Source organism: Takifugu flavidus, chromosome 4 (assembly GCF_003711565.1).
Source record: "Takifugu flavidus isolate HTHZ2018 chromosome 4, ASM371156v2, whole genome shotgun sequence".
Taxonomy (NCBI): Eukaryota; Metazoa; Chordata; class Actinopteri; order Tetraodontiformes; family Tetraodontidae; genus Takifugu; species Takifugu flavidus.
Genome location: NC_079523.1, coordinates 10,678,480 through 10,705,918, shown reverse-complemented (window position 1 = coordinate 10,705,918; position 27,439 = coordinate 10,678,480). Strand labels below are relative to the sequence as shown.

The following is a 27,439-nucleotide window of genomic DNA, read 5'->3' as shown; positions in this document are numbered from 1 at the left end:
GACGTTTGCGCCGATTTTGTGACTTACTTAGCTGGAATGCAGCCAATCTGACAAAAATCTAAAACAAATCATTGTATTGATTTAGAGCGTAGCTTCCCTGAGGGGTTCCCACAGCTGATTAGTCCGTCTTTTCTGGCTAATGAATTTGATGTAACGTAAACAAGGAGGATTCGGAGGTCAAGTGCTTAGTGATCCCATTGTTGGTCTTTTTTGTATTATTGTTCCCTACTGAGAACCTTTAAAAGATTATAAATTGATTACAGAGGGAGAATCGTAGCTGAATGCCAGTTTAAATGTCAGTCTGCTTCTCAAATGCCACATTGTGCACCGGGAAAACTCATGACAGTCAAAAGCAGAGAAATTAATGAGACGTACTCCCCCCCCCACTATCGCCCAACTCTTGGGTTTTTTTTGTAGTGGAAAAACGGTGGTAGTGACCGCGTTACACGCGTAATAAAGATGAGTTATAACCGCTCCCGCACTTTAAAGTCGAGGCACGCCACAAATATCCAATTAACGGGGATGAAACGTGTCAATCGCGATTTGCTCCTGGCCGTGAAGTCTGCCACTTTCGCTGTCAGGTTCACACAGCGAGGCACAAGAACCGCCGATGCCGGAGGGAGATCCGGAGAAGAGCGGCGGGGGACAATGGAGAGATGACGGCTGCTTTCCCGGGCTGTTCGATCTGCTCGTAGAATAACTCTTTTCAGGAACAGTGGCTGGTGAACGAGGTTCGGGCCCAGAGAAAGGACACAGGATGGGTGTGCTGCCTTCCTCGGCCAGCCGAACAAAAGCAATGCATGTTTCTCTTTCAGCAAAAGGAAGGAAAGATATAAATCACAGAAAGTTAATAAACACGGTCAGAAAGGTGTAAATGAGCTGGGGGCAGAGAACATATTTCTGTGGGGTTCCTGGGGCGTATTTCTGAGAATTTATTAGGTTTGGAAAAGAATCACAGCTTAAATAAACCCAAAAACAGGTGGGTCGATAGGGAGAAATCCATTTCGCCTAATATGAAAAGGTGCCAATTTAAATAAATAAATCCAGATGACAAACACCGGTTAAGTTTATGGCTTTGTCCAGCTGTCACGTGGCCGCGCACCAAATTGACTTTTCACTACAGTCTTAACAGCTGTCACAACAAAGTCACTCTGGGCTCTGTGGGGGGCACATACCTTTACCCAGCTCGCCATCTGAACCATTCCCACCATCTGTCACCTTTACTGCCCCCCTGCCGCTCTAGTTTTGGTAGCCACCTCGGCTGGTGCCTTTTCCCCGCAGGCTGCGGCTCGCGGGAGTCACGAGGAGCAGCAGAAAATGTTTCGCGTGACAGCTCGGAGAAGGTGTCTGACAAAGCTAAATGTGGAAAACTCGAAGTGAAAAAAGAGAAGTGAAATGATGGAGGGAAGATTTAGGGAAGGTATGAGGCTCCTTCCACAGTCTTGCTGGTCGAGAGACGTCCCTGCTTATTTCCCCGGACAGCTTAATCACAGCATCGTCGCGTACAAGACGAGGAGATGCGGTCATTGTCGGCTCAGCCGCGACGTTAGGTCAACCACTCCTTACCAACGAGACAGCAGCTACGCCAAAGAGGCCGACGGTATTCCAGTTTTACACATGGGCTCGGACGTGGAAACGTTTGGAAAACACCATCTCTGGTGATTCGGCACTGTCGCCCAGGCAGCCGCAGCATTTCAGCTACAGCTAATGTCCAATTGAATCCTTAATCTGAAACTACGTGGAAAATTGAAAGCCGAACATTTACTTTAGGTCCTTGTGTCAAGACCAGAAGAGTTGAGATACAAGTCATGGCCCCCACCTAAACACTGCTCACTCTAATGCAACCTGTTGTGTGTGTGTGTGTGTGTGTGTGCGCGTGCATGTGGACATTAATGAAGAGTCTAAGCAAATTCCACAACAGAGCTCCGATTCTTGGCAGTTTTTAAACCAGTCCATTCCCTGCAGCTGAATAGGAACTGCCTGAGCAGTGTGTGAGGGTTAAGCACTGGGGAAGAGCTTGTGTGTGTGTGTGTGTGGGGGGGGGGGGGGGGGGCATCAGTCTTTCCAGAGCAAAGAGGATAGTGCTGCCCTGTCCCTGCGGACTGTCTTCCAGACACGCACCATGCAGGAGCGGGCTTTATCTCCGGGGCTCTCAGTAGTTCTACAGTCCCTTCACATACACGCCCCCAGATGGGCGCGTCATACCGCTAATTAGGCCGCGCTGCTAAATGTTTAAGTGAACTTTTTTATACTAATACCTTTCGGGCTAAAATGAGATGCAAAGCTGTCGGCGAGCAGCTGATCAGCAGTGATTTCGTGATGAGCTGTGAGAATGTGCCTTCCTGCCAGAGCTGAACCCGTCGAGCCGCTCACGCTCACGCAGGTCGCTGAGGAATCCAGATTCGCCATCACCAGCCAAATGTAATTACACGTGCCAATAAAAACGCCGGTGCTGGCTTTAATAAAGTGGGAGGAGCTTAGGGAGCGGCCAACGTAGGAACTCGCCAGGGTGGCTCGTGACTTTAGGTTCTGATCTGCTGCCGAGCCTCTTGCAAGCTCTAAAAACACACAAATGTGGCATTTAAATATTATAGGATATAAGGGTTTAAGCTATTAAACTCTTAAAAAGGGTCCGCTGTGAGGTTTGACTTCCTCTGCGTGTTCTGCTTCACACACCCAGCGGCAAGAAGAGGAAACAAAAATAGGCCGAGGGTGAAAACCGGAGCCGTTCAGAAACTCAGTCGGCAAGTCCGAGATCTTTAATCACCTCCTGGCGAAAAGATAATAACAGGCAGGTCGGGCTGCTTCTCTGACCGCAGCATTGCAGAAGGGACAGGTCACGTCTCCCAGTCCAGTCTGCTTTAGCTTTTAGCAACGGCGTTGATACGACTTCACTGAGAACATTTTGTGACCAAAAGTATTTGAGAGGTCAAAGGAAACAGTTTTTTTTTTTACTTCCCTATGTGGTTTTAGCACGTGAACAGGTGTCAGTCACACATACACAATAATGGCAACTTTCTTGTGATTAGCATTTCAGCTAGGTTCATTGGGTAAAAAATTAACTTCCTCCAAGGGCTGGAGATAATTCTAGCTTGGAAATATTCACTGCACATTTTCCACACCAGGGCAAAAGCAACATCGTGCGGCTGCCTTCATTTTATGTAAATGAGCCCCTGCTTTGATGCTGGGGTATACAAGCCAGGGGCTACACGGTATGTGGGTCTTGCATTGTGCCAGTCTGACTACAACCACCACAGGCATTTCGGCAGTGCAATCTGAGCTAATTCAACGCTGAGCTAACGGAATAACTTAAGCCCAGCGCGCGCACTGCGAGGCATGCTTTGCATATCGCGTCGTAAAAGAACAATACCTGTACCGTCCTCGGTGGAACGCGTAGACTTAAAATAGGCCGCGGCGCATGCGTTTTCTGAGAAAACTGATCTTTCCTGTCATAAAAGATAAATAAACTATTTCAGGAACATACGATGCCAACAGCTGCGGGCTGGAACTGATGAATTTCCAAACAAGTGCTGTCACGTTTAAAGTGCACATATGTCAGAGATATTTCAGTGCATGAAAGAAAAACACATTCGGTGCTGCTTAGAGGCACATTATGTGCTGTATACGGCTTATATGTGCATTAAATTATTATAATTATTGGGTGTACGGCTGGACATATTTCGTAATTTTGAGTCGAGGAACTTTTCATTTAGGCCGACAGGAAGGAAAGAATGCAAAGAAAATTCAAGCGTGAGATGGGAGGATCCGAAGTGTCACTCAAACAGCAGATTCAGCAGGAGAGCCTTGAAGGAGAGCTCTAATGAAATCTTAAGGCTCAACAGTGTGAGATCCTCCGGGCTGCATTAACTAATGACTCTCCCTAGGGAAAGGCCAAATCTCCCATTTTAAAGAGAAACAACGCGGAAATACACCATCAAACACTTCGGTTCCTGTTAGCATGGAAGAATTTGGATCTATTTTCCAATTAAAACTGGGTTTTTCCTTTTTTTCTAGCCAAAGTGATGCCAGTTTGGAAGAGCAGGCTGCTTGTGGGTGGGGGGTATGACACCGCAAGAAGAATGCCACAAGGGTGTTGGCAATAAACCTGTTCATGGTGGAGGGGAAGTGAGAGTATTGGGGTTTTCTTGTGCGGCTTGCCTGCTTGACGGACTTGCTTGCCTGCTAGCATGACGCGAGTTTTAACGCACATTCGCAAACCTTCAGACCTCTCCTATAATTCATCTAAACCCACACACTCTGCACTGGATGGTAATTACTGATATGAAACCTGCAGTAGAGAGCAGAGCATGTAATTAGCCTTCTATCCAGGGGCGCAATTTAACAACTGGCTATTTCTTTAAAGAAACAGTTCACTCCCTGTATCAAACTGGTGATACCTAGCTGGTACAATGGAAGTAGACGGTCCCTGTCAGCAGCATTGAGCGCTGTGAAGATAAATATCTTCACAATTACTGTTATTATTATTCATTAAGATGTAATTTGATTTCCTCCCCCCCCTCCTTCCAACATTTGCAGCACAACTGACACCAAAGTGCATCTGAGATTTCAGCTGCCGATGAGCAACAACAGTGGGTGTGATCGCTCTGCAGCCAACCGCGACAATGCGTAGGGTCCCAGACCAGTGGGGGAGAGAAGAATGAACATAGAACGTGTTCAAAATGGCACCAGACATCAGTGTGGGCAGCAAACAGACGCGAACACCTTATCTACTCCCAACTCAGGGTCACAGCCCCACTGAGCTTTGAGCTGAACCGAGTTTAAATCCTCCAGGAGGATAAGGAAATGGTTAATTACCACAAAAATGTCAGCCTGCGATAAGGACAAGGAGAAAGAACCGAACAAAAATATATATTTCAGATTCTGATCCTCGATATCTAAAGCGAAAAAACGAATCCAAGTGTAAATCGAGGCTTTCGAGACTGCTGTTGATGAATGGAAACGACTCCGGGCTGCATAGAAAACAAAGGTTTAAAAGCAAAATGGAAGTAGAAGAACCAAGATGAACTAAATGTGCAGGAAGTGAGGGCAAAAAAAGCGTCAGAAAGACACCGGGTCAGTCAGTAAATCATCAAACCGGAGTTTTCTTGCTGCAGATTTGGTTGGAAAATGTCAGAAACGCACGAGTTGCCTCCCTGAACAGCAACTTGTTAGACACATTTTCAGAAAAACAGCAAATTGTCTTTATTGGGTTCGCTGATTAATGAATTAATTATTGCAGCTCTAAATTCCAGCTGCTGGGGCTTTCTGCCCCCCCCTCCAGACAGACGATAAATGAACCAGGAGACTTTTAAAAGCCTGGGAAAATGTCGCTGCAGTCCTGATGGGAGGAAACCTCCAGACTGGAGGCTGCCAGTAATGACTGCCATGAAAGAAGAAAAAAAAAAAAAACCCCCCCCTTTAAAAAAAAAGAGGCCAGGCTGTTCTGGTCTCCCAGGTCCACATCCATGTGCTTCAGGGGCCAAACTTTTCCAAACAGGAGCGACCACGTTTGCAGCACAACTGAGAAGGGAGCCAAATAATAATAATAATAATAATAAATAGAATGAACCAATCCCACCAAAACTGTCAATATCGTGGTTTTCTTCTGCCACGTTTGTCTCCCGGGAAAGTGAAAAGGAAAGGAGGAAAGAATCGCTGCTTAGGGGCGAGAATGGCCCAAAAGCCCTCATTAATGTCCGGTTCTGTCCCGTTAGAACTAATGGGTCGAGCTTTTCGCGTCACGGTTCGGGTGTTTCGGACGGGTACTCACCCAGCAGGAGCAGTTTCACCTCTCTGGCCGCCTTTTCTCCATCTTCTCTCAGGTTTTTATCGATCATTTTGGACCTCTCGGCCGCGGCTTTATCTTCCTGACTAACCGTGCAGCCCATCGTTCCCAGTGCTCGCTTCAGGTCTGCAGCTTAGTGGGAAAATATCACCTAAGGAAAAAATTATTAACGGCCGAGTCCGAGGAGCCCTTCTCTTGGAAAAAACAAGGGCTGAAGTTGAGAGAGGCGACTTCCCTTTTTGACGAGTGCCAGCAGACGCGACGGGTTCCGCTCATCCGCCAACAGGGAGGTGAACTTGGGTTATCGAGGCTCGGGATCACCGGGGGAGCCGCTGGCTGCTCGCTCGGTCGCTTTAAGTTCTTTTTGGACCACTAGTTGACTTTTAGCAAAGTTCCACGCAGCAGACCGTTAGAGCTGGGCAAACATGAGAACGCGGGCCACGAAGTTCAGCATTCAAAAAAAAAAAAAAAAAAAAGTATTCCAGCAGTTAAAAACAGAACTTATTTCGGATGGAAAATAGCGGCTGATGGTAGCGGCGCTCCGGGAAAGACGTGAACAAGCTGAATCTTTTCGCGTTGATTCCCGTGGCACCTTCTCTCCCCGCGTTGAGATTTATCACGTCTGAAGCCACACCCGTAGCCGCCGTGAAGTTCCCCTCCGGCCGACAAACAGACAGGCAGCGCCGCCGCCTCCCCGCTCAGGAGCGGCGGGGCCGTCCTCCAGCTGGCGGCCGCGCCCACCCGCGGTGCTTCATGGGAAGTGTAGTCAAATCCGCCCAACTACTCTAACCGGCAGTGTGGTCGACAATCGTTGTTAATTGGGTGGAATAAAGATTAAAACGTTTCGTTTCTGTTTATAAGTTTTTATGACCTACATTATTGTTTACCAAAGCGCACATTTCACTCTTAAACGCAGAATTAGCGTGGCGATTTGATGGAGTGGACAGAACATCAACAGGAAGTTGGTTTGGTGTCATTTTGTGCTCCGGGGGGGCCTTTAAGGGCTCTCTCTTTCGCATTCTCCCATCTTGTCCAGCTGACCCGGTTGTTCGGCTGGCTATGGCCTCGACATTCCGGCATTCTTCCTGTGCCTTTCTGACCTCTCTCTGCACCCCGCCTACTGTGTCAGCGTGATACAGCCGGCCCTCTGCTTCCCTCGGCACTCTGCTGATCACCACGTTTGACCTCTCCTCACCTCAGTGTCTGCCTGGCACAGTCTGTCTTATTTACTGTCCTGGAGCCTCGTGGGCAGCTGCAGCTTGCTGCCTTTGCTGTACAGGCCGATGGAGCAGTAGTTTTTTTGGGGGGAACACACCAGCATCTTAGGCAAGTGCTTATCTTCTATTCCAGCACTTTAACATTAGAGCAGGTCCCCCATAAAGAAGTGCCCAGAGCACTCTGGAGGCTGGTAGCCCCAGGCCCTCTTCTCCAAGGATTTCATCCAGGTTTGTGCCTGGACAAGAATCTGCCACGTACCACGTCCCCAAACCAGGCTTCTGGATTTTGCCTGCTTGAACTGGTGACCTTGAGCAAATCATCTAAACCCACCTTCAGACACTGATCTAGCTGTGATGGTGAGGTCATGAATGAACACTGTTATTGGATGCTCCTTTCAAGTCCTGCACCCCGACACAACCGAAGACGTGCCCACCTCTTGCCTCCATCAGTTGGTGGTGAGGTGGAACACAAATGCATCGAAATATCATTTCAAGAAATTCTTGTATCCATTAAATGCCTTGTCCAGAAGTCCTTTTTGATGGGCCTTCACTTTTAACAAACCAGACCAAATACTTTAGAAGTCTTAACTAGACGTTAAAATCAGTCTTAATGGTCAATAGGACTAAACAGGATTCCTTATAACTTTAATATTGGCCATTTTAAGGTCGAGTTCAAGAACTGTCGTGCACGTTACCTATAGCGCCATCTTGTGGATTATCATGAGACTGGCTAAAGATGGGATATTACTGATTATATATTTTCTAAGCTACCATGAATCAATTTACCTCCACCAAAGAGATTATGTGCCCTGTCCGTCCGTCCGTCCATCTGTCTGTCAGCAAAATGACTCGAAATGTTATGAACAGCTTGTTCCTGAGACTTTCAGGAAATAATAATGGGCAAAGGAATCGATCATTAAATTGAATTACTTCTGCCTATATGCTGGATATTATCTAGTATCTGGACCCAGGATTGCTGCTTAGTGGAGCTTTTTGCTTTCTGAGTGCTTTTCTAGTTGACAGTGTGGATGAGAGTAAATTATGAGACGCACAAATTATACGTCTTTTAATAACACCAGAGAGATTATTAAAGTTTTGTTACCTCATTATCTTTATTGCCACATTGTTTACAGTACAATACCTGCCAGCAACATATTAAAATATAGAGATACAAGAAAATCGACATCAATTGAAGGACAAAGAGGTTTAAAAGCACTTTCAAAATGATTACGTTGATATTTTTAGACTAAAACTATTTACATTGTACAAACTAGATATGCGTATACAATATAAAGGGTATACATTTATATACATTATTTATAAATGCCAGCCAATATCAATATTTAATGTTACTATTCAATCACGCGCATTTCAACAAATCACACACAGAATAACACTGAGAATTTAATCAAGCCACTAACAGCAACTAAATAAAAGTGGTGGATACATAAAAAAAACTTGCATTTCTGCCTCAGTGGCTGATTAACATGATTCATTCTGCATACAGACACGTATAGATATACCATGATAAAAGGTTTACAAGAGGTTTGTGGTGTAATAACTGGCAAGACGGCCCTAAGTGACCCATACAGCGCTCATCATAGTCTGGCCATAATTTATCATTTGTAAAATAATGAACTCTAGAACACAGCTCACTAGAAACTCTGAGTTAGTAGGTTACTGTCTGACGAAAAGCAGCAAGGATGTGAACGACATCACTGATGAGAAAACAGTGACAAATATGAGATGTAGTTATAGTCAATAGCAATGTTTGCATCTTTATCAATGAGTCGACGGACACGCCTGAACAATCAACAAACATGTAGTTAAAACATTCAATCCATCAATAGCAGGAGACAAATACTGGAGGAAAAAAATACTTCCAAATAAAGTACTGATCCAGGATTACCAACACAAATGCATGGATGCACTATAGCAGAAATACAGTGGAGTCATGTTCTCAACAACAACACCTTAAAACCTCCAACGTTAAATCCGACCGACCGGTGCTTTTATCTGCAGGTCACATCAGATAAGAAGAGACGACTGAGCTCACAGGAAATGTTATTTCAAGTAATGTTGCAGCAGATATCCACATTATACCGACGATACATCGCTAATTTTCTCACAGTCCACATTAAGTTGCTACTTCATGAAGCCACGTGCTCTTATCACACCGATTACACAGGAACTCCTCGCTGGTGCCGTGTCTGCCTTTAGACTCATTAATGGCTACAGGAAGTTGTGCTTATCGCAGGAAAGTGCTATTGCTAACTGACGACTTTTAGAGATCTTAATATAGAGACCCTAACTCTAAATTTTGTGCTGGAACAGAGAATATATACAGACACACATCTGTTTTTAAAATGCACCTTGTTTAGCTAATTCTTTAATTTATAGAAGCAGCTTTTTGAGGGTAAACGTGGAGGAGCCACTGCCTTCATAGCCTTTCTTTGACCTGTTTAATCCAAAACCGCCCTGAGGATCCCACCACCCACTCATACTGCATCCTCTGAGGTTTTCATATGGTAGCCATTAATAATAAAAATATACATCTAGGTCATATTACACAGGAATGTTAGATATCAAGTGCTCACAACACTACAAGAATTTTTTTTTTTTTCTTTTCTTTTTTGTTTTTGTTTTGGGCAGCTCGCTCTGAGTTGAGAAAGTTTACACCTCCGAACCCTAAAATACACGACAGCAGCACGTTAGTGGAGTAGGAAACTAGAGTCAAGGCTTCACACCTTAAAGGAGCAGTTCAACTTTTTTAGTCAATATAACGACACAAACACGCTGCAGGGTGTGGTGCGAAGATGATATTGCCATGTTACATAATGTTATGGCCTATTGCTTTTCCTCTTATACTATTATTAATAATAATAATTTGATTATAATAAATATAATAATGTGCAGTACTTGTTATCTTTTTATCTCACTTGTAAAATTGTGACTATAACTGGAATAACCATACAGCTTTCTATATTCTTACTTTTCCATTGTTTAGAACTATATAAACCTACAAGGCACAGCCTCCAATATAGTCACTCTGTGCATATGATCTGTTTTGGTAAATCTGTTATTAGCTTTTCATGAAACTCTACTGGCCCGTTCGTCAGGATGGACAGGACACAGGGGCGTGACGTGAGTGGGAGAAAACGTCCTCTCTGCTCATGCAGGGTAACACTGACATTGACAATCATTCAGAATAAAGACGGAGAAGGTTACAACAGACAATGTAAACCCTCTGAAGTGGAAAGTGGTGTTTAGTGCCCACTGCTGGCGTTGCTGGAACCTGTAGTCCAATCAATGATGATGAAGCTGAGGCTCATTATCATAAACAGGAAGCCAATGCCTGCGAAGCAGGCGGCCTAGAAGAGGGAGAGAGACGTAAGTGCAGGAGCCCATCCACACACAACCCGCTGATCCATAACATCCATCATGTGAGTCTCTTCATCACTTTCATCTTCCTCTCTGTTTTGCTTTGTCTATTCACTCATAAATTATAAAGACACTCACCAAGATTTTGGGCACTGAGAACGAAGGTTCTTCTTCTTTGGGTACAATGCGAATGTAGAAGACAGCTGGGAAGATGAAGATGAGACAAGGGGCAGATGTGGCACCTGTAAAGCACACCATCACACATCACCATGGATTTAGCATCATTTAAGTAAAGATTTAGGTAAAGTATAAACTTTTAAATATCACAGACACTTGTCCCAAAAACCTACCAATGATCCCAAAGATTCCCAGGATATTTGGTGCAAAAATGACCAGAAGGTTGATGAATGTGAGCAGAACGAAGGCGATGGCGATGTGCCGGGGCCAGTAGAAGGTCTTGTTGGGGAAAACCATCTGCTGGATCGCTCTCCTCACCTGAGAGAAACGGAATCATTATTTTATTCTCTGTTATAAACAGGTAACGGGAAAATCATCGCTGCTGAACTTGCACTTACGGGAAAGAGCACGATGGGCACGGTGAGTGTGACGGCAGTCAGTACAGCCACACGCACGCACAAAATCAACGTGTCGTATGGGTCGATACGGCTGTAGGTGTGAAGCAGCTCTGCCTCCACTTTACCTGATGGCAAAAAAGGAAAATCAAACGAGGAAGGCAAAACAGCTTTCATCAGAGGGTAGGTAAATGATTTCATTAATAATCATAAACCCATGTGTTTTAATATCATTACTATATTTGAATAATTCGACAGTCTAAAAAAGCAGCTCTTGCAATGTGCAATCCGTCCACTAGAGGGTGCAAATGCATTAAGATAATTTTTTGATCGAACGAACACGTCACGCTGCTATACAAACACACACGCATGCATAAAATAATGCATACTTAGTTTAAACAACTGCACATATAATGACACAATAGTTTGCGCTGGCAGGAGGACCAGGCCTCACCGTAGAAGGTTAGGTATCCAAAAAGGGCAGCCAGGAAGTACATGACGTACATAACTGCAATGGAGATGTTGGACACATGCTGCATCTTTTTCTTGGTGGGACTGAAATCAGAAAATATTGCCCTGTGATGTCACAGACACACACACACATCAAGCACAAGGCATACCCTCTAATATTACTGTGCACGCCATTGCCCACACAGAAAGCAGCTAACCAGATAACAGGTGACATACGATCTTCAGCGGCACAGCACCTTTTGTAGCAAGAATACGCTCAAAAGATTCAATCCTTCGATCTTAGAAGGGCAGGCAACGGTGGTTTAAAGCAGGACAACATGCTACATCACAGAAGCGGAGCAAAGATTTAGATAAATCTTCATTGTAAAAAAAAAAAAAGTGAAAGCAGTGCGTGTGACTAGGTTGTGATAAGCCAAGCACGACCCAAGATAGCATTTGTCCTTGTTGTTATCCAAAAGTCATCTGCTGGAAGGACATACTTGCGGAGCTCTGTGTAGATGGGCAGAACCTCGGGGTGGCACACAAAGGCGAACGCCAGGATGGGGATGGTATAGGCCGTCTGAAATGAACCCCAACACGTCACCATAGTTACAGTAGCACCGTAGCACACGTTTTACCACCATCCTCACTGCCCGTTACTCTCTCGGACACATCACAGAGAGCTAATTGTTTCCCTGTGATTAATTCAGGCTAGCTGCAGGGTAAAGACTAACTTTGGCTTGTTTAGGAAGTCCTTTGTGGTCAAATCCCTGCTGGGATTTAGAAACACAAATATATATTTAAAGAATACTAATAAGGACTTTATGTCTTCTGTTGTTCACAATTGAATACTATTAGCATGTTTCTCAGTAAATTTAGGGGGCTAGCTGTGATTTAGATTTAGTATCTGATTAAATCTTTCTTGATGTGAAGGTATATACAAAAAACCCAAATTCTAAAAGAAATGTCAGTCCTTTCCCATTTAATTTTATTTAATTACTCGCTCACAATGAGCCATTGAGATGATCTCACTGCAAACAGCAGAATGCTACCAGCGTGCAGCCCCAAGGTCACGGTGCATCACAGGACTCTTGCCTACCATTAGCAGCTTGAGAAATGTCCCCATGCCCTCCTGAGAGGACTGGGGGCTTCAGACTATGTGTGATTCCCATGCTCGGTTTGTGCACTGTCACTGGTGTCATGCTGAAGGCGACTGTGCCATAAAGTGGGCGTCTGTCAGCAGCCATGGCAGGTGGCGAAGGTGGATGTGCAGGTTTCATAATGAGCGATATGTGTAGACCTACTCGGGTGTTGAGGTTGGCCATTTTGGGTATACATGCAGCGTCAGCCTCCCCACTGGGATAGGTGCCGTTCAAATTCTGGCCAATGGCAGTGGCATTTAATGCAAAGTCCACAAATGGACAAGGAACAGTGAACTTCTTGTAGATAACCTGTGAGGTGGAGAGTATAGCACACGTGGTAAACATGAGGAAATAAGTGGGAGGAACATCTGGATTATTACCACAAAGCTAAAAATAATTGGGTTATTAAAATTCAGGGGGGGGGAAATCCTCGAAGCTTAAACTTAATACAAAAACAGGAACTCTTGACAAGGAGACATACAGGAAGGTGGCAGATCTTATTACAGAATAATTCCATAGCCTGGCCATGTGATGTCCCTGAGCAGACAAAGATGATGCCATAATTTAGATGTATGACGTACCGAGATTAGGAAGAAAACCATGCAGCTGAGGGAGAAACCACTGGTGTATCCCAGGTATCCTTGAACACAAACAGTCCATAAATGTCATTCTCATTGCCGTAGTGAGAAAAGTAGAATTTATATGCTGAACTGTGTTTTCTGCTGTTGTAGCCTTTAACCTGACTAACACCCTGGACCTGGAGCTGCATCAACTCTGAATTCTTCTTTTTTTTATCAGCTGCCACACTTGCTCACCTTGCTTGTAATACAACACGTTACCTCTAGAGGCGAAAATGAGAAATAAAAGTGTCACAACCTGCCCTTCGCTGCAGTACTCACTTTCACTGTCATACCCCCCCCCCCCCCCCCCCAAAAAATATAGAACTTCATATTTGTATAATGAATGGTTCAGGATTTTTGATTATGAAGCCATAAAAAATGCTCTTATCTCACTCCAACCCCATGATGGGTGGCCAAACCTTGAATGGGTCCATTAGATACTTACCCAGCTGTTTCATGAGAGCCAGCGGTAATATTACTGCGATAGACACGATAACCACGAGGTAGTTCCCATTCAGGAACCATTCCCTGCAGAGGAGCAGACAGACACGGTCAATTGAGTGTATTGATTTGCTCAAACACCCTTCTCAATCTTAATTGAGTTCAGGATTTGTACTATGTCAGGACACCAGAGGGAGGTGGGTGAACCTGGGACGGTCAAAGCAGCACGTCCTGAGTACGTGTTGTTTTTTCACGTGCGTATACAACTACATCATTTACAAAAAAAGGTCTATTGCATTGGAATTTTAGAGGATGGGACGTTGTCTGAATCTATATTGTTGCAGTAATATACTTTCCATGTGACAGCAACACTGGATTAAACTGGAATGCCACCCAGTAGCGTGCATACCAGCGCTGAGGCCCTGACAATGCCAGTACATTACAGTCCCCGGCCTCAAAACCCACTCCCCACCCCCCACCCCTCCACTCAGTTTGGTTGAAATGCATCCAGCAGTGTCTGCATAACGAACAATGAACGGGCAAGAAAATATAATGAACTAAAAATCTCACATTATCACTACGCTTTGCAGAATAACATCCACTGTCCACTATCTTTGATGTAGAGGATGCAGGGGGGGGGGGGTCACTCTAAAAATAGTGATGCACATAATAATAATAAAGCATAACTATAAACAGCTTTACAACTCTAGCTCATCCTGCAGTTAATCCCAGTTGACATTGGGTGAACGGCAGCATGTATCAGGACAGATCACCTGTCAATCACCAGTGTGGGGCAGATTAGAGTCAGGAACCACCTGAATCTGCGCGATGTGACCCTACGCACTCGGTACTCTGCCAAAAGCATCTTGCTTGAAGGGAGAACTTGAATATGCAACATTTGATTCACGAAATGACGTTCACACGTATCTCAGCACGTGCAGGAACCAAAACTCTGAGAAACTCTTTTTTTTTTTTTTTTAAATATCAACAGTCGGAGGTGATTTTTTGGGGCACTGTGGAGATGCAACATCTGCTGACTCCACGCGCACACACACACACACACTCAGGAGCAGGCTCATCTATCCTATCGTCATCTTGCCTGCAGCCATCTGGACCCTGCACGTAATATCTCCCAACAGTGGCAGACACACTCACACATAAAAACATAGTGTTTTACACATGGTGAGAGTATTGAACAATGCTGGATGAGCTGATCAGGGTCAGACCCATTACCACACAAGCACAAGACTGGCCAAAACAATACGGATCTCATACATTTATGCAGAACTAGCTTTGAACTGTGTTTCTTCATTATCTGCTTTGTGTGACTAGCAGGAGTATTTTCAATACAATTTTTACCACTTTGAATGAAGAACACACTGATTTATGTCCACATGTTCTGAAACCTTCTCGATCTTTTGTTCCAACCTACAATAAGGTGAATTTAGTTAGTTAATGTGAAATGAAACATCACATCTAAAAAATAACTCTAAAAAAATCCCCCAAAACATAATTTCAGTGCTGTTGCGTCTCCCTGTTTGTCCACCTTCTGGAGAGCTACGCTACATAAACACACACGCCCACCTGCTGAGATGAAATGTCGTTGGAACAAAAACTGCTGTCATCTCAAATAAATCGGGCTTGTTGTGAGATGTGGGATGTGTGGTCGCACTATCAGCTCGCTGCAAGAACAGTGGAGAACATCGATCTGAGCATTTAGGAGTCAATATAGAGCCGGAGGCCATCTCCATCCATCACAACCGGGACCAGAGGTAGGCGACAAGAAAGTCTGTAATTGGGGTAAGGGTGAAAGTTGTCTGAAGAGGTGCTGTTTGTCCCCCACAGCACCTGTGGTGGACGGAGATATCCCACCGTTTACGTGCTCGGCCATGGAGTCTCACTGTGTTTTGATGTGACTGTTTTTCTGAGGCCGTGCCGCCCTCCAGCTCCAGGGTCAATATTACAGCTGTTCACACGCCAGCTGCTCCAGGCAGCCCGATCACCACCAGCACCCTCTTAACTCACACACAAGACAGCTGCAGCCGACCCACGAGACGGCATGCCAGCTTTCTCAGATTATTTGGATTTATGAGCCTTATTAATAGCTCAGTCATTTGTAAAGATAAAAATATTTGAATCGGAAGTGGTGAGTCACCACATTTAACCTACATTTTTATGCAAAGGACAGAGAGAAATGCAGTTTAGGTGACCTGTTCAAGTGCCCCACATCTCTACTGGATAAACAGGGTGTTTATTCTGTGTGTTGCTTCCTCACCCTGCAGGGTTATCCACTTTCAGAAAGGCCTGGATGACCAGAGGAAACTCATACTTGACGATGTACAGGTAACTGGACATGGCTGCAAACAGGAGGCACGCAAACATTCATTTAGATAAAATATACTGAGGCTGGTGTTCAGTGGTGACATGATATGATAAGCACCCTCCCAGAATCCAGGCATGAGGACAGATGGCGGGGTGACCTCACCTCCAATGTTCTGCAGCGTGATGGCAATACCCGCCGCCATCTTCCCCGGAGTTCCAAAGGCCCTGTAGCCGAGCTGCTCGTACGCACGAATGCCTGAGCCACAAACACAAGATGACACCTTGCATGTGAATGTGCTCACATGTGACTGAAGACATGAGGCACCTGCACACACGTCAGGGCTACAGTAGTGTCCTGGATGTTGAGCTGGTGAAATAAAAATACCAATCCCAGCCATAATAACCTCAGCTATATTCCGGATATATACGCACCTACGACACCAGATGACTTCAGCAGTAGATGGATGGAATACGAGGAGAGGACGGCCACCACAGTTAGAAGTATTCTGAAACAAATGTAAAATAGGAGGTGATGCAGGGTGGAAAACAAGACGTTTTTTCCATTGTTCAACTAAAGGTTTGGTTTATAAGTTGCATTTTTATCCTATGCTGTGTAAATACAGCTGCCCTCCCTGTGGCTAAAGTTACACAGCTGTAAATGCTGACCTTCAAGCCAGGCCAAGGACACACACACACAAACACATACACACACATGGAATAATAGAATAAAGAGAATCTTAAACATTGTGGAATAGTTTGCACTTTTTTCCTCAGCAGTGGGCCATCTTAGCTTTTGATTTTAGACACTGTCTCCCCCTGAGGGGCTTCACTTTCAATACTGGCTTTTGAAATATGTAATACTGACTTTATTTAACAATGCAGCCAGCTCATATGGTTGATATGATTAAATAATCAATAATATAAGGCACAACAGCTCATAAACTACCCTATGACCTGTCTGCTAACCTGCTGGTGATACAAAAAGACAAAATATTTAAATCTGTAGTACTCATATTGGGTCATTGAAACCTCGCTTGTTTTACACAATGTCCAAGAGTTACGACTGAGGGTTGTGGAATCTTCAGCAAGTGGGGGTTTTGTGAATGGATCTACTCACTCCTCCAGTCAGACTATTCCAGCTTTTCTCTAGTTTTTCTTTCTTTTCAACTGCAACTTTGGCAACATTAAGTCACAAAGACGCACACACACACACACACACACACACACACACACACACACACACACACACAAACTTCCTCTCATCGTCAACACTTGGCCAGTCTTTTCTATTTTCTCCTCCTTGTTTTAGAAGAATGTTTGGTTGACTTGTGGTGGAGGATTTAGCCGGTCAAGTGGGCAGTGGGAGGGCAGATCTGACACAGTTGGACCACTGTTGCTCGGCTAGCAGTTTTCCAACCGACAACATTCTCACCCTCACTGGCCTCAGCACCCATTCCGTAGAGAATGAAACATCAGGAGCAGGAAAGCTGTTAGAACTTTGCCTTACCCTTTTACAAAATGTCCCCCACTAGTTTGTAAATGACAACATCAGCTATCAAATCCTTTCCCGTGCATGATGCTGCTTGCATTACTTCCTGTTGATATTAGAATCTGCAGACATAAACAGGTCTTTCTTTTACTGTAGGTGGATAAATACGGCCTGCAAGTCTCTTACTGTTCAGAGTTGTAGAATTTGGCTAATTAGCTGGAGTTTCCTTTGACTCATGTCTGGCCAAATGTTAGGAAGATTAGTGGGTTCAGCCACTCCAGACAGCTTAAAAAAGTCATGCAACTCAGCTCAAAATAAGAAGCTTTCTTCAACATAGGTGAACATCCTACCAAATGGCTTCTGGGAAATAAGACCACAAATAACCTCCTTGGTTTAAATGTCTATACTTTCAGAATCATTACATATTTCAACTGCTTTTACGGTTTCATCATCCAACGAGGCCACAATCCAACACCAACAGAAGGAGGTGTCAAAGCAGCGTCAGGAGGGGGGAGCGAGGTGAAAGTGCTGATGTAACCAGTGTGATCTGGTGAGTTCACACTCTGGAAACAGCAGCCTGCTTATTCTTCAGATATCTGACTTGATGGTTTAAACTTAGCAGAAATGGTTACGAAAACCGGATTTTAAAAAAGATTATTCAACACATCTGAGACATAAATAAGGGGTCAAAATGTGAGCAATTATTTTCCAATCAAGTGTGATGTCAATAAGGAGTTTATGATGCCATAAATCTAAACTATGGCAGGAGACTGAGGCGGCTTCTCCATGAAAACGTGACCATCCAAACACCGCAGCGCTCGTGAAAAATGATGCCAATAAAATGCTGACGGTCCGCTGAACCCTGCATTCAGGCCAGACAGAAGGTTTGGACATTCAGAGGCTTCTGACTGGCCTGAATGCAGGGTTCAGCTAGAGAGGACGTCTTCCCTAAAAATCCCTAAACCCGTTTTAAAACTAACATTGAGATCTGTTGCAAATGAATACCGGTAATTTTCACCTGCAAATATTGCTACTTTCTGCTGCTTAACAGTCAAAAGCAAATTACCTAAACGTGTCTGCTACGATACATTTCTTTAGCCCCCTAAATATATTATCTTTGGCCATTCTCCCCAGATTCTACTCATACTTGTGCACGTCCCAAAACCCCAAAAATCATCACAGATCTTTCCAACAATCAAAAGCCATCAATATCAGATCCCCTGGCACCCTGTATGGCGTATGTTAAATGTCAAAATCAGCCCCCTCCATCATTACGTCAGCACCAGGTTCATGTTGCAGCAGTTTCTTGCACTGTCCCACACCCTCGTCTACCAGCAGAGGCTGCAGTTATCCTGCCAACACATTCAAGTCCAAACTTCAACTACAAAAGAACTATGTGGTTTGTGTTTACAGAGCAGTTACCTGACGCCTCACTGACAGATGCATGCTGTGATGAGCATTCGGCCCCCTAATGGAGGCGTTATTTATTTATCAAAAACATGTGAGGAACTCACAAAAACAAGACGACCCCTGTATTGGCCATGGCGTACGCCAGTCCCAGGATTCCACTGCCCATAATGGCATTGCCCAGGTTGAAGACAGACATGCCGAATGAGGTTTTGCCCTCAAACTGGAACCAATGGAAGGCAGAGATACGTAAGACACTCAGAATGCATAAAAACATACAGAACCTGCATATGAACTTACATCAGTAAAGCGCGTGGTCTTTTTGTCATCTGTGCCTGATAAGAACTCCTGTCCGTCCGCATTCTCAGTTCTGTTTGGACTAAACACAGATAAAATACACTCACTTTACCAAAGACATGAGAGAGAGTCAACACAGGGATGCATATTTAGTCATAGAACAGGCATTTGTAACGGAAATATATGTTCTGTGTTTGTTATTTTCACATACATACCTCTCGTTCTGAGTACTATTGGGTATATTATCCCTACAAGCAGTGTGGGGAGGCCGTCCATCACCAGGCGGGTGCGCAAAGTAGAAAACAACACCCTCAGTCATAAGATAATAGGCCAATTAATGCAATAAAGGGACCAGCTATAAACTACGCTCGGCACCCTGGACAGACATTTTAATTAGGCTATTATAACTGGGAACGAGGACAGACACGCGCGCGCGTGCACACACAATAATAGTCAACCAGTGACATGCAGTAATAATCATAATCAGGTCATAGTAATTGGAGTCAATCTGACCATGAGCAGCGGGAAGCGTACTGTACAGTTAATGCACTGTTGGCAGTGAGGAGGCCATTCACACATCAAGTACGTAGAATTTCATATTTCAGAGGACACGCTGACATTCCCAGTGTCAATCATTCAGTGAGACAAAGTAAAAGTTAAGTTAAGTAGGATTATACTCACTTTTCACCTTCCCCCGCAGGTGGTGTGTTGGGCAACGCTGTGATCTCTTCTCCGGCCTCGTGGCCCTTCCCGTTGGGAATGGCGTTCGCCTCATCCGGGGCTGTTTCCACGGTATCGGCCGCTTTATCCTCACTCATGCTTGCTCTGGTGCCCTGGGTAATAATCAGTCAGATTTAATGAGTCAGTGTGTTCCGGCTGTATTGGTGATCTCCACGCTGGCCCTGTTGTCTTCCTTGAACCTGTTGAAGAAAAGATACAGCTGAATTAACATTTGTCACCATCACGTGGAAATGTTATAGAAATTCTGCTGATGCTGTGTTCTTATGCACCACATCATGTCAGTTACTCCGGATATCTGTCTTGTTTTCACAAGCCGCCAAAGGAAAGTCTCACATATTGGTGGCTAAATATTCGGGGAATGGGGATTAATGATCTGAAGGTGAACAACATCTAATTGTCAGAGCTTTAGCTTAAAAGTCTGTTCAATCTTTCTGAAATCCCGATGTCCTGAACTGTTGAAACACTGATTTGATTGGGTGAGGATTCAGAGTGATTGGAGGAAATGCAGTCTGGTTTAGCATCAGGCCTTTATTCCCCCAGCACCATGGTGAGGTACCCATTCAGCTGACCCGGAATGATCTCCTTCACTCTGTAGCACGGACAGCTTTGGAGGTTACAATGGAGGGCACCTCGGGGACAGAGGAGGAGGAGGAACACACACATGGCTGAAACCCCCAGCATTGAGACTAATAGAGAAGAACCAGCTAGGACCAGCCACCAACCAGTTCTAGCCCTCTTTGTGCCCCCAGTTTTCTGCTTGTCACTTTTCTCTCTGGTTCCTCTTTTATTGAGGAGGGTTCATCGTAGCAACAATGGACAGGGTTCTCTGCACAACCATTCCTGGCAACCACCAAGCTGTCCCCCTTCCCTTCAGGCCTCTTCCGTTTCTCAGCCCATCAGCCCACGTAGGTCCAAAGTTATTTCAACACATCACACAAACAGTGCAAGGTGACATTACGTGGAGTGGGTTTGAATATGCATTTCCTCTGGAATTTGACACGCAAAGTACATAAATTTGCAACGGAGGCATTGTGATTGATTGCGTAAACCCCAGCGTGCCAACCTGCGGTTCTCCGGACCTGTCCTACAACCCCGCTGCTATGAGCTTCACTGTACGGCCAGGGCGCTCGGTGTCTCCGGCTAAAACCAGGCAACGTGGTCAGGCAGCAAAGCACGGCACACAATGGCACATGTTGTGCGGTTTCCTGGGAACGGGTTGGAGAACAGTGGCGTTATTGTGCCAGGCATCATTATACTGCCTGGAGCCCCCCTTGGCTGTAGCTCACCATGGCACTAGAGAGGCTGAAAAGGTATTTCACTGGGTTCTAATTGAAAAGACCCCTCCTTGAATTCAGCAAATGCCAGTATCCTGCATTGATGCACGGTTGCAGCAGGGCTGCTGACAGCAGCAGCAGCTGAGGCATGTCCCTCCTTCGTGGGACAGAACCAGACCACCAATCAGACCGTCTGGTCCACCGCAGAGCCAACATGCAAGGACAGTGCACCATGTTTGCACGATCACTCTTCTGATGAAGAGGTTAACCCATTCACTGGATAACCTTGCTGGGAGGTTACTTGGGATTTGCATTCGATCACAAACTTTTGTCCTCCTCTGGAGCCCCTTCCAACCCCCCTCCCAGGTAGAAAAGAAACAGATAACAACAGGTAAAATGATCACACTATGCTACAGATTAGAATATTCCATTAGCATGGTGATATCCTCACACATTAAAACAGCAGCAGGGCTACATTAAAAGTGATCAACACATTTCGTATGCAGGATGGGATTCATTCTGACGGCCTTGATTGGAGTAAACAAGTCTTTTCACACCAACAACGGAGCCTATGTTTATTCAAGCCCACTCCCAAACACCACCTCAGTTTGCCAACACACAGCGAAAGCGTGCACTTCTGCTCACCCGACTCTAACGTCAGCAACTCAGCAGAGACGTCATCGCAGAGTAACACAATGAGCCCGGCAGTTCTGCTGATTGCTGGTCCTCGACTAATACCTGAACACGCAACACTGCACGTGTGTGTGTGTGTGTGTGTGTGAGAAAGAGAGAGGGAGAGAGGGATACTCTTCTGTCTCTACTTAATGACAGACCCATGGGATTCAGGCCTTTTAAGATTTCTTAATTGAGCCGCCGCTGTAATTTCTCTTAATCTGGCGGGTTGCATATGTTTCATTACAGCCTGTTCTCCAACCACTGTGTGAGGTAAAACACCACGACCAAGCCTGAAAGCCTCCCTTTGGCAATCAGACACTATAACATCTTCCTCCTTCATATTCCATGAATTGCAGGGATTTCCTTCAGATTAAGAGTTTATGCCTGAATATAATTTCACTGATGAGCAGCTAATAGATCTCTCAGGGATCATGTCATTTCAGGCCGTTGAGCTGGACGATGGCCTATCGGATTGAAGCACTTTGTGGTTTAAACGGGAAATCAGGATGAAGCAACTGAGGTCGCTACGTAGTCTCCGAGTCTGTGTAAAAATAGCTACAGAGGAGCGCCCGGCTGCGCCGTAACCCCACGCCATGTCACACAAAGCTGTGGTTAAGTGCTGCACGTCGCTGAACACAGTAACTGTACTCAACATGGGCTCAACATCGACAGCAACCATCTGTCAGTATTGTGCTTAAGAAAGACACCCGCGAACAGAGATTCTACATTTATTACAGTACGCTGTGTGAGAAGGTCAAAATTACTGACGAGCATCAACCCAGCCAAAACAAATGTTTACAACTGCTTTTATTGCTTTAACTCACTTCTGTTCCACATCACACTATAGCTGACTGATGGAAACTATGGGATGCCTATTAGCAATATAAAAGCAATATAAGAATCCATTTATATAAACTGTTGGGTGTGGCTGACCAACAGCGCTGCTCCTAATCCTTCTCATTATTTAGACCTCTGCTCAGGTGGGCAAATTGATGCCGATCATCAATAGTGATTACTGAACATAATGTACTTTTAAGCATGACAAAGCTCTGGAGATTTAAAGTGACAATGTAGCAATAATCCCCTAACCTACATATGGAGGGACCTATGGTGCATTCACAGACGGCATGTTCCTTTCTCTTCCCAATGTTCCTGTTCTGTGGTGATTCTGCTGCTGCAGTTTCAGAGGCCCTTCATCATTTGCCAACAGCAAGAACAGATTAACTTCTCACTAAGAGATTTGTATGTGAGCGTCTAAGATGCTCCTCATCTCCAGGCTTGTTGTAAGCTGCTGTGAAACACCAGCGTCAGAGGTGACATATGACGGCGCTGGATGGGGCCTGTTGTCAACAGCACAATCCACCATCGGATGGAGGACGCTGTCTGACGTCAGGGCGAGTGGGTCGGAGGGTGGCTCTAATCCGAATCTGTGTTTTTAAGAGATGATGCTTCGATAAATCTCTAAGAATCCGTCACCCTTCAATCCTTTAGGGCTGGATGAATCCTGCTGCATGGTAAAACAAACCTGTTCAAGGCACAGACATGAAGAAAACATATACAATCTGATTTAGTATCTTCACATACGAATCCCATCTGTCTGTATTAAGGTCGCGTCTTGGTAAAGAGGCACATTTATCAGCAAGATAAATAGATCATATGTGTGTAAAATCAACTGTTTGATCTTTTCTTTTTAGCTGCTTATCTGCAGAAGACACTCAGAGGGCCGGGGGGAATCCCAGCAGACCGGCCACTCAACACAGGACTGCAGGAGGGCAGCACCCCTCCAGCATCTGCTCCTTTGTGTCAGAGGAAAAAAGGGGGGAAGTACGAAATGACCTCCAGCAGGCTACTAGTGTCCGTGTTTATCACAGTGTCAGGAACAGGATCCATTAGGCTGGCCTGACGCTATGAGTTTAGATACTCACGGCTCAGCAAAGTGTAGCCGGTGGCATGGCAACGGCAACATCTCACAGGTGAGTCTGCAGAAGCTCTGGAGGTGACCGCCATTAAATTAGCCATGATCAATAATCAGTTAAAACCAACACTCATGCGCAAAATATTTAAAAAAAAGATCTTGTGAATGATCACACAAATGATCTGATATTTAATTATTATATGAAACCGATCCGTCAACAGGCACATGATGATTTTCCCCTAAATGTGGGTTAATGCTGTGCACGGTGAGTTGAACAGTTACACAAGGCTGCAGTTTTCGTGTCAGATCAAATGTGGACTGCTGTCAAACACAACGCCGGAGGGGAGGGGACACAAAAACCCTGGTGACAGCGAATGATTTGCACACTAACCGAGGCCAGAGCATGTTACTTAGCCATAATTTAAGGCTCAATGTGTAAACAGTTCCTCAAACGTGCATTTAGAAAAGCTCCCTGACAGGATGAACGCATCCCCGTTCCATTTATTTCAGAACATCTCGCTCAACGAAATGCCTCAATGGCAAAAACCTCACCGGCGTCAAAGACACAGTCGCAGTTGTATGTTAGCTGTACATTAGAAACAGAGGACAAACCGTCCAGACAATCCTCCCTCTGCGCCATGCAGTTCAATGGCGTCTCTGTCTCAGTCATGTGCCTCTAGACAAAGTACCATCTTCTCCTGACATCTGCCAGCCGTCTCCCCGCTGCTTCCTCCCCATCACAGGAAAGAAAGCTGGTAGCCTAGCTCGCTGGTGTGTGACCACCAAGGTGGATGTTGCACCGCTGACGTGTCACATGCCTCCTGATGAAAAAAAAATAAATCACAAGCCCTGCCTAGACACCCACGGGCAGATTAATGTAAGGCTTAACCAGCAAATGACTTACGTAACTCAGACTTGTAAGAAGCACATGATGGATAAAGAACAACAGTATCAAAACCTTTGAGGCTGAAATATTTGGCACTTGTTTTCAGAGTGGGGCGAAAAGGGAAAAAATAAAATAAAAGAGAGAGCGTTGCGTGCTTGGCCGTTGGCACAAATCTGAACCATCACAAAATCTGCTCCCTCCTGAAATTAGGATGAGGATCTGAGTTCATGCCCACCTTCGTGCTCATTACCTCCGGAGCTGCCGCCTCGGAGGGATTTCTGAGGATGGGCTACTTTTTTCAAAGTGATTGTGATCATTTGAGTTAACACATTGCTGTAACAATGGAATAAAAACATTCTTGCAGCTTATCTGTCTATTCTTTAGCTGACTGAGAGGTGGAACATCTCTGACCCCCCGTTATGCCTCTGTATCATTTACATAAACAGAGCTGCAACAGGCCCACATTTAAGAGAGTGTAAAAGGCTGCACAGCAGGGCTTTCCTTTCTTCTGACAGTAAACTACATTGTTCTCTGCTCTGCTACTACGCCTGAACAATCCCTTTGTGATTTATTTTCATTCCTGCAAGTAAAACAATGCTGTTGCAGGAAATTTACAGAGCTTTGATTAAATCTGTCATCTTCAGTAAAGAAGATGGGGGGGGGGGGGGGGGGAAGCTAAATACCTTCCCCACGACTGTTGTGATGCAGATATTAACCATGACTTGATTGAGCTTACTTGGTTTTATTTCAAGTTGCCTCCTGTTGATCATACATTTTGCAATTAAACCAAGCGTTAATCACACTGTTTCCTCACCCTGTTTGCTGGTTTTGCCACAGGCAAAAACACATGCATTCACTCTCACACACAAATCCAATCTGGAAAACACAGTCGGGCTTTTAATTACACATCACCACCTCGGAAGCTAAACACACTCCTCGTATTCTGAGCCTGCCATCGCACGCTGTCCTCACGACAAGCCTGAGCGATGATTCATCAGGGCATATAGGAGCTCCTGTCAGTTCTGGGCCGCTCAAATCTGCCGCCACAGTCTGACCTGACCTTCCTCGCTGTGACCAGAATCTCTTTATGATGTGCACTAAAATATTCCTCCTTAAACTCCGTGTTCTCGCCAGTCTCAAAGGTGGATTTCCCATCATATGAGTGGGATTTGAACGCTGACCCTTCTGACACTTGGCATCTCATCAGAAGCCTGATTATTACCCTCAGACCGGGCAGGATCACAACCCATAATATGGCACCTGTAGCCAAGCGGTGACGTGGTGTTAACCAGCTGTGGCTTGGGTGCCAGCAGCACTCTGCAGCACCTAAACCAGAGGTGCAAATGTCTAGGATCCTCAAACATGCCATGGTGAATGGATGTGAATGCACACCTGCATCACAAGACTTCAGTTTTTATTGGACAAATCGGCGCATGAGACTGGGATTCTTAAATAATAGAGAGGATTTAAGGGTCCCCTTGAAACCGAGCTTGATTCAAAAAAAAAAAAAAAAAAGACATAAAATATCTTTGTCCCGCATCGACTTTCACTCGTGCCTGATATCCAGAGATTTAACAAGCTAGTTCTCAATAACCCCTGTTGGCGTGTTTCTATAGGGAGTCTCCGTCCGTTTTGGTATTCTAATACAGAACTGGGACAATACGTTGACATTGAAGCCATTCTTTCATTGCCTTACCAGACAATTCCCAGTGTCCTCCCAACTCCAAATATCTCCACACAGGTCCGCTGCTCGGCTCTGGTCTCCCGTGTCGTGTGGTCCAGCCTCGGTCTCTCTCCGTCCTTCTCCTCAAGCTGCCTTAATATCATGTGTTTCCCGATAAATTGTCCTCCTAATCTCATCCAGAGTGGGCTGTGGGCACTGGTCGGGTTCCGCCTACCGTTCGCACATCGACCCCAATCAAATTATTGTTCGCGCGGGGGACACGAGAGCTCGCTGTTTGGCACGCGCCTTTTTTGGTCGTTGTCGTCACTACGCGGCTACGATTGATGTCGTCGTTTAAACGGAGTAAGGTCGCGCGCCGCGATTTATGTCCTGGTTATGGATTTATCGCACTTAGCCAAGCATCACGAGACGATATGTCGCATGAATGGCCGCGCGCGCGCGCACACACACACACACACACACACACATACATACACAATTTTAAATCGATTTCACCCAATCGTTTTATTCGTTTCTGAATAGTATTAATGCCTTTAAGAGGATGCTACGCTGCCGGTAACATAAACAGCTGTACAAGCCGCGTGCCACGGATGGCCTCTGCTGCTTACGCACGAAACAACAACAAAAAAACAGGTTCTATTTCTAGGTCATTGACGGCAGCGTGGTTTGATGTCATTGCTCCTCCGGGAAATCGACCCTTTCCCCCTCTATGTCTAATCTAGGCAATTTTCCCTCGTCCCGTCGACAGGTTGTGGGCTTTTTTGTTTGTTTTGTCAGAAATCTATCCCACCAAACCTCTCCTGACACGGAGATTGGCCTGTTTGTGCTTTATCGCCTATTGTCCTTTCGATCACGTGACCTCTAGGTTTTATATGGCGCCATTAAAATAATGGTGAGCATGGAAGAAGGCAGAATACATTTGCCCTCTGGGACTAGAGCTGAATGTCTGGACACAGCAGGTGGCAAGAGATGCTGGGACGGTGCAGGTGCGTCTCAGAGGTCACCAGCAGGAGAGGTCAAAACATGTTGGCTTGCATGTATGAAAGCATAGCGTGTTGAGGTTTTATTCAAATTTAGACAGATGGAGAAGGTGGACAACAAAGGAACTGTGGCAGTTCCAGGAGAACAGCATTTTCATTCA

At 45.2% G+C, this 27,439-nt stretch overlaps 2 protein-coding genes across 5 annotated transcripts in view; both read right to left on the bottom strand.

Moving 5' to 3' along the window:
* The window catches only part of LOC130523857 (guanine nucleotide-binding protein G(i) subunit alpha-2-like), a 28,166-nt gene extending 21,706 nt beyond the window's left edge, over window positions 1-6,460 (bottom strand). Inside the window, exon 1 of the mRNA XM_057029448.1 lies at window positions 5,771-6,460. Within this exon, the coding sequence (XP_056885428.1) occupies window positions 5,771-5,888 (118 nt within the window). The 5' untranslated portion in view covers window positions 5,889-6,460. The remainder of the gene's footprint in view (window positions 1-5,770) is intronic.
* Window positions 6,461-8,086: 1,626 nt separating this feature from the next.
* Window positions 8,087-26,691, bottom strand: LOC130524354 (sodium-coupled neutral amino acid transporter 3-like). Of its 4 annotated transcripts, none has more exons than XM_057030398.1 (17): window positions 26,311-26,691; window positions 19,805-19,956; window positions 19,339-19,371; window positions 19,127-19,205; window positions 18,934-19,049; window positions 16,363-16,436; window positions 16,094-16,186; window positions 15,884-15,965; window positions 13,613-13,695; window positions 13,129-13,187; window positions 12,710-12,856; window positions 11,906-11,985; window positions 11,410-11,510; window positions 10,959-11,083; window positions 10,734-10,878; window positions 10,522-10,625; window positions 8,087-10,373 (listed from the first exon to the last, which is right to left on the bottom strand). In XM_057030398.1, the coding sequence occupies exons 2-17, from the start codon at window positions 19,939-19,941 to the stop codon at window positions 10,269-10,271; spliced, it is 1,563 nt and encodes a 520-aa protein (XP_056886378.1). In that variant the 5' UTR covers window positions 19,942-19,956; window positions 26,311-26,691; the 3' UTR covers window positions 8,087-10,268. The 4 variants fall into 4 exon arrangements, with proteins under 4 accessions (XP_056886378.1, XP_056886377.1, XP_056886380.1 ...); XM_057030397.1 differs by having other exon boundaries at window positions 19,805-20,043; window positions 26,311-26,687; XM_057030400.1 differs by lacking the exon at window positions 19,339-19,371 and having other exon boundaries at window positions 26,311-26,688.
* Between the last annotated feature and the right edge of the window lie 748 nt (window positions 26,692-27,439).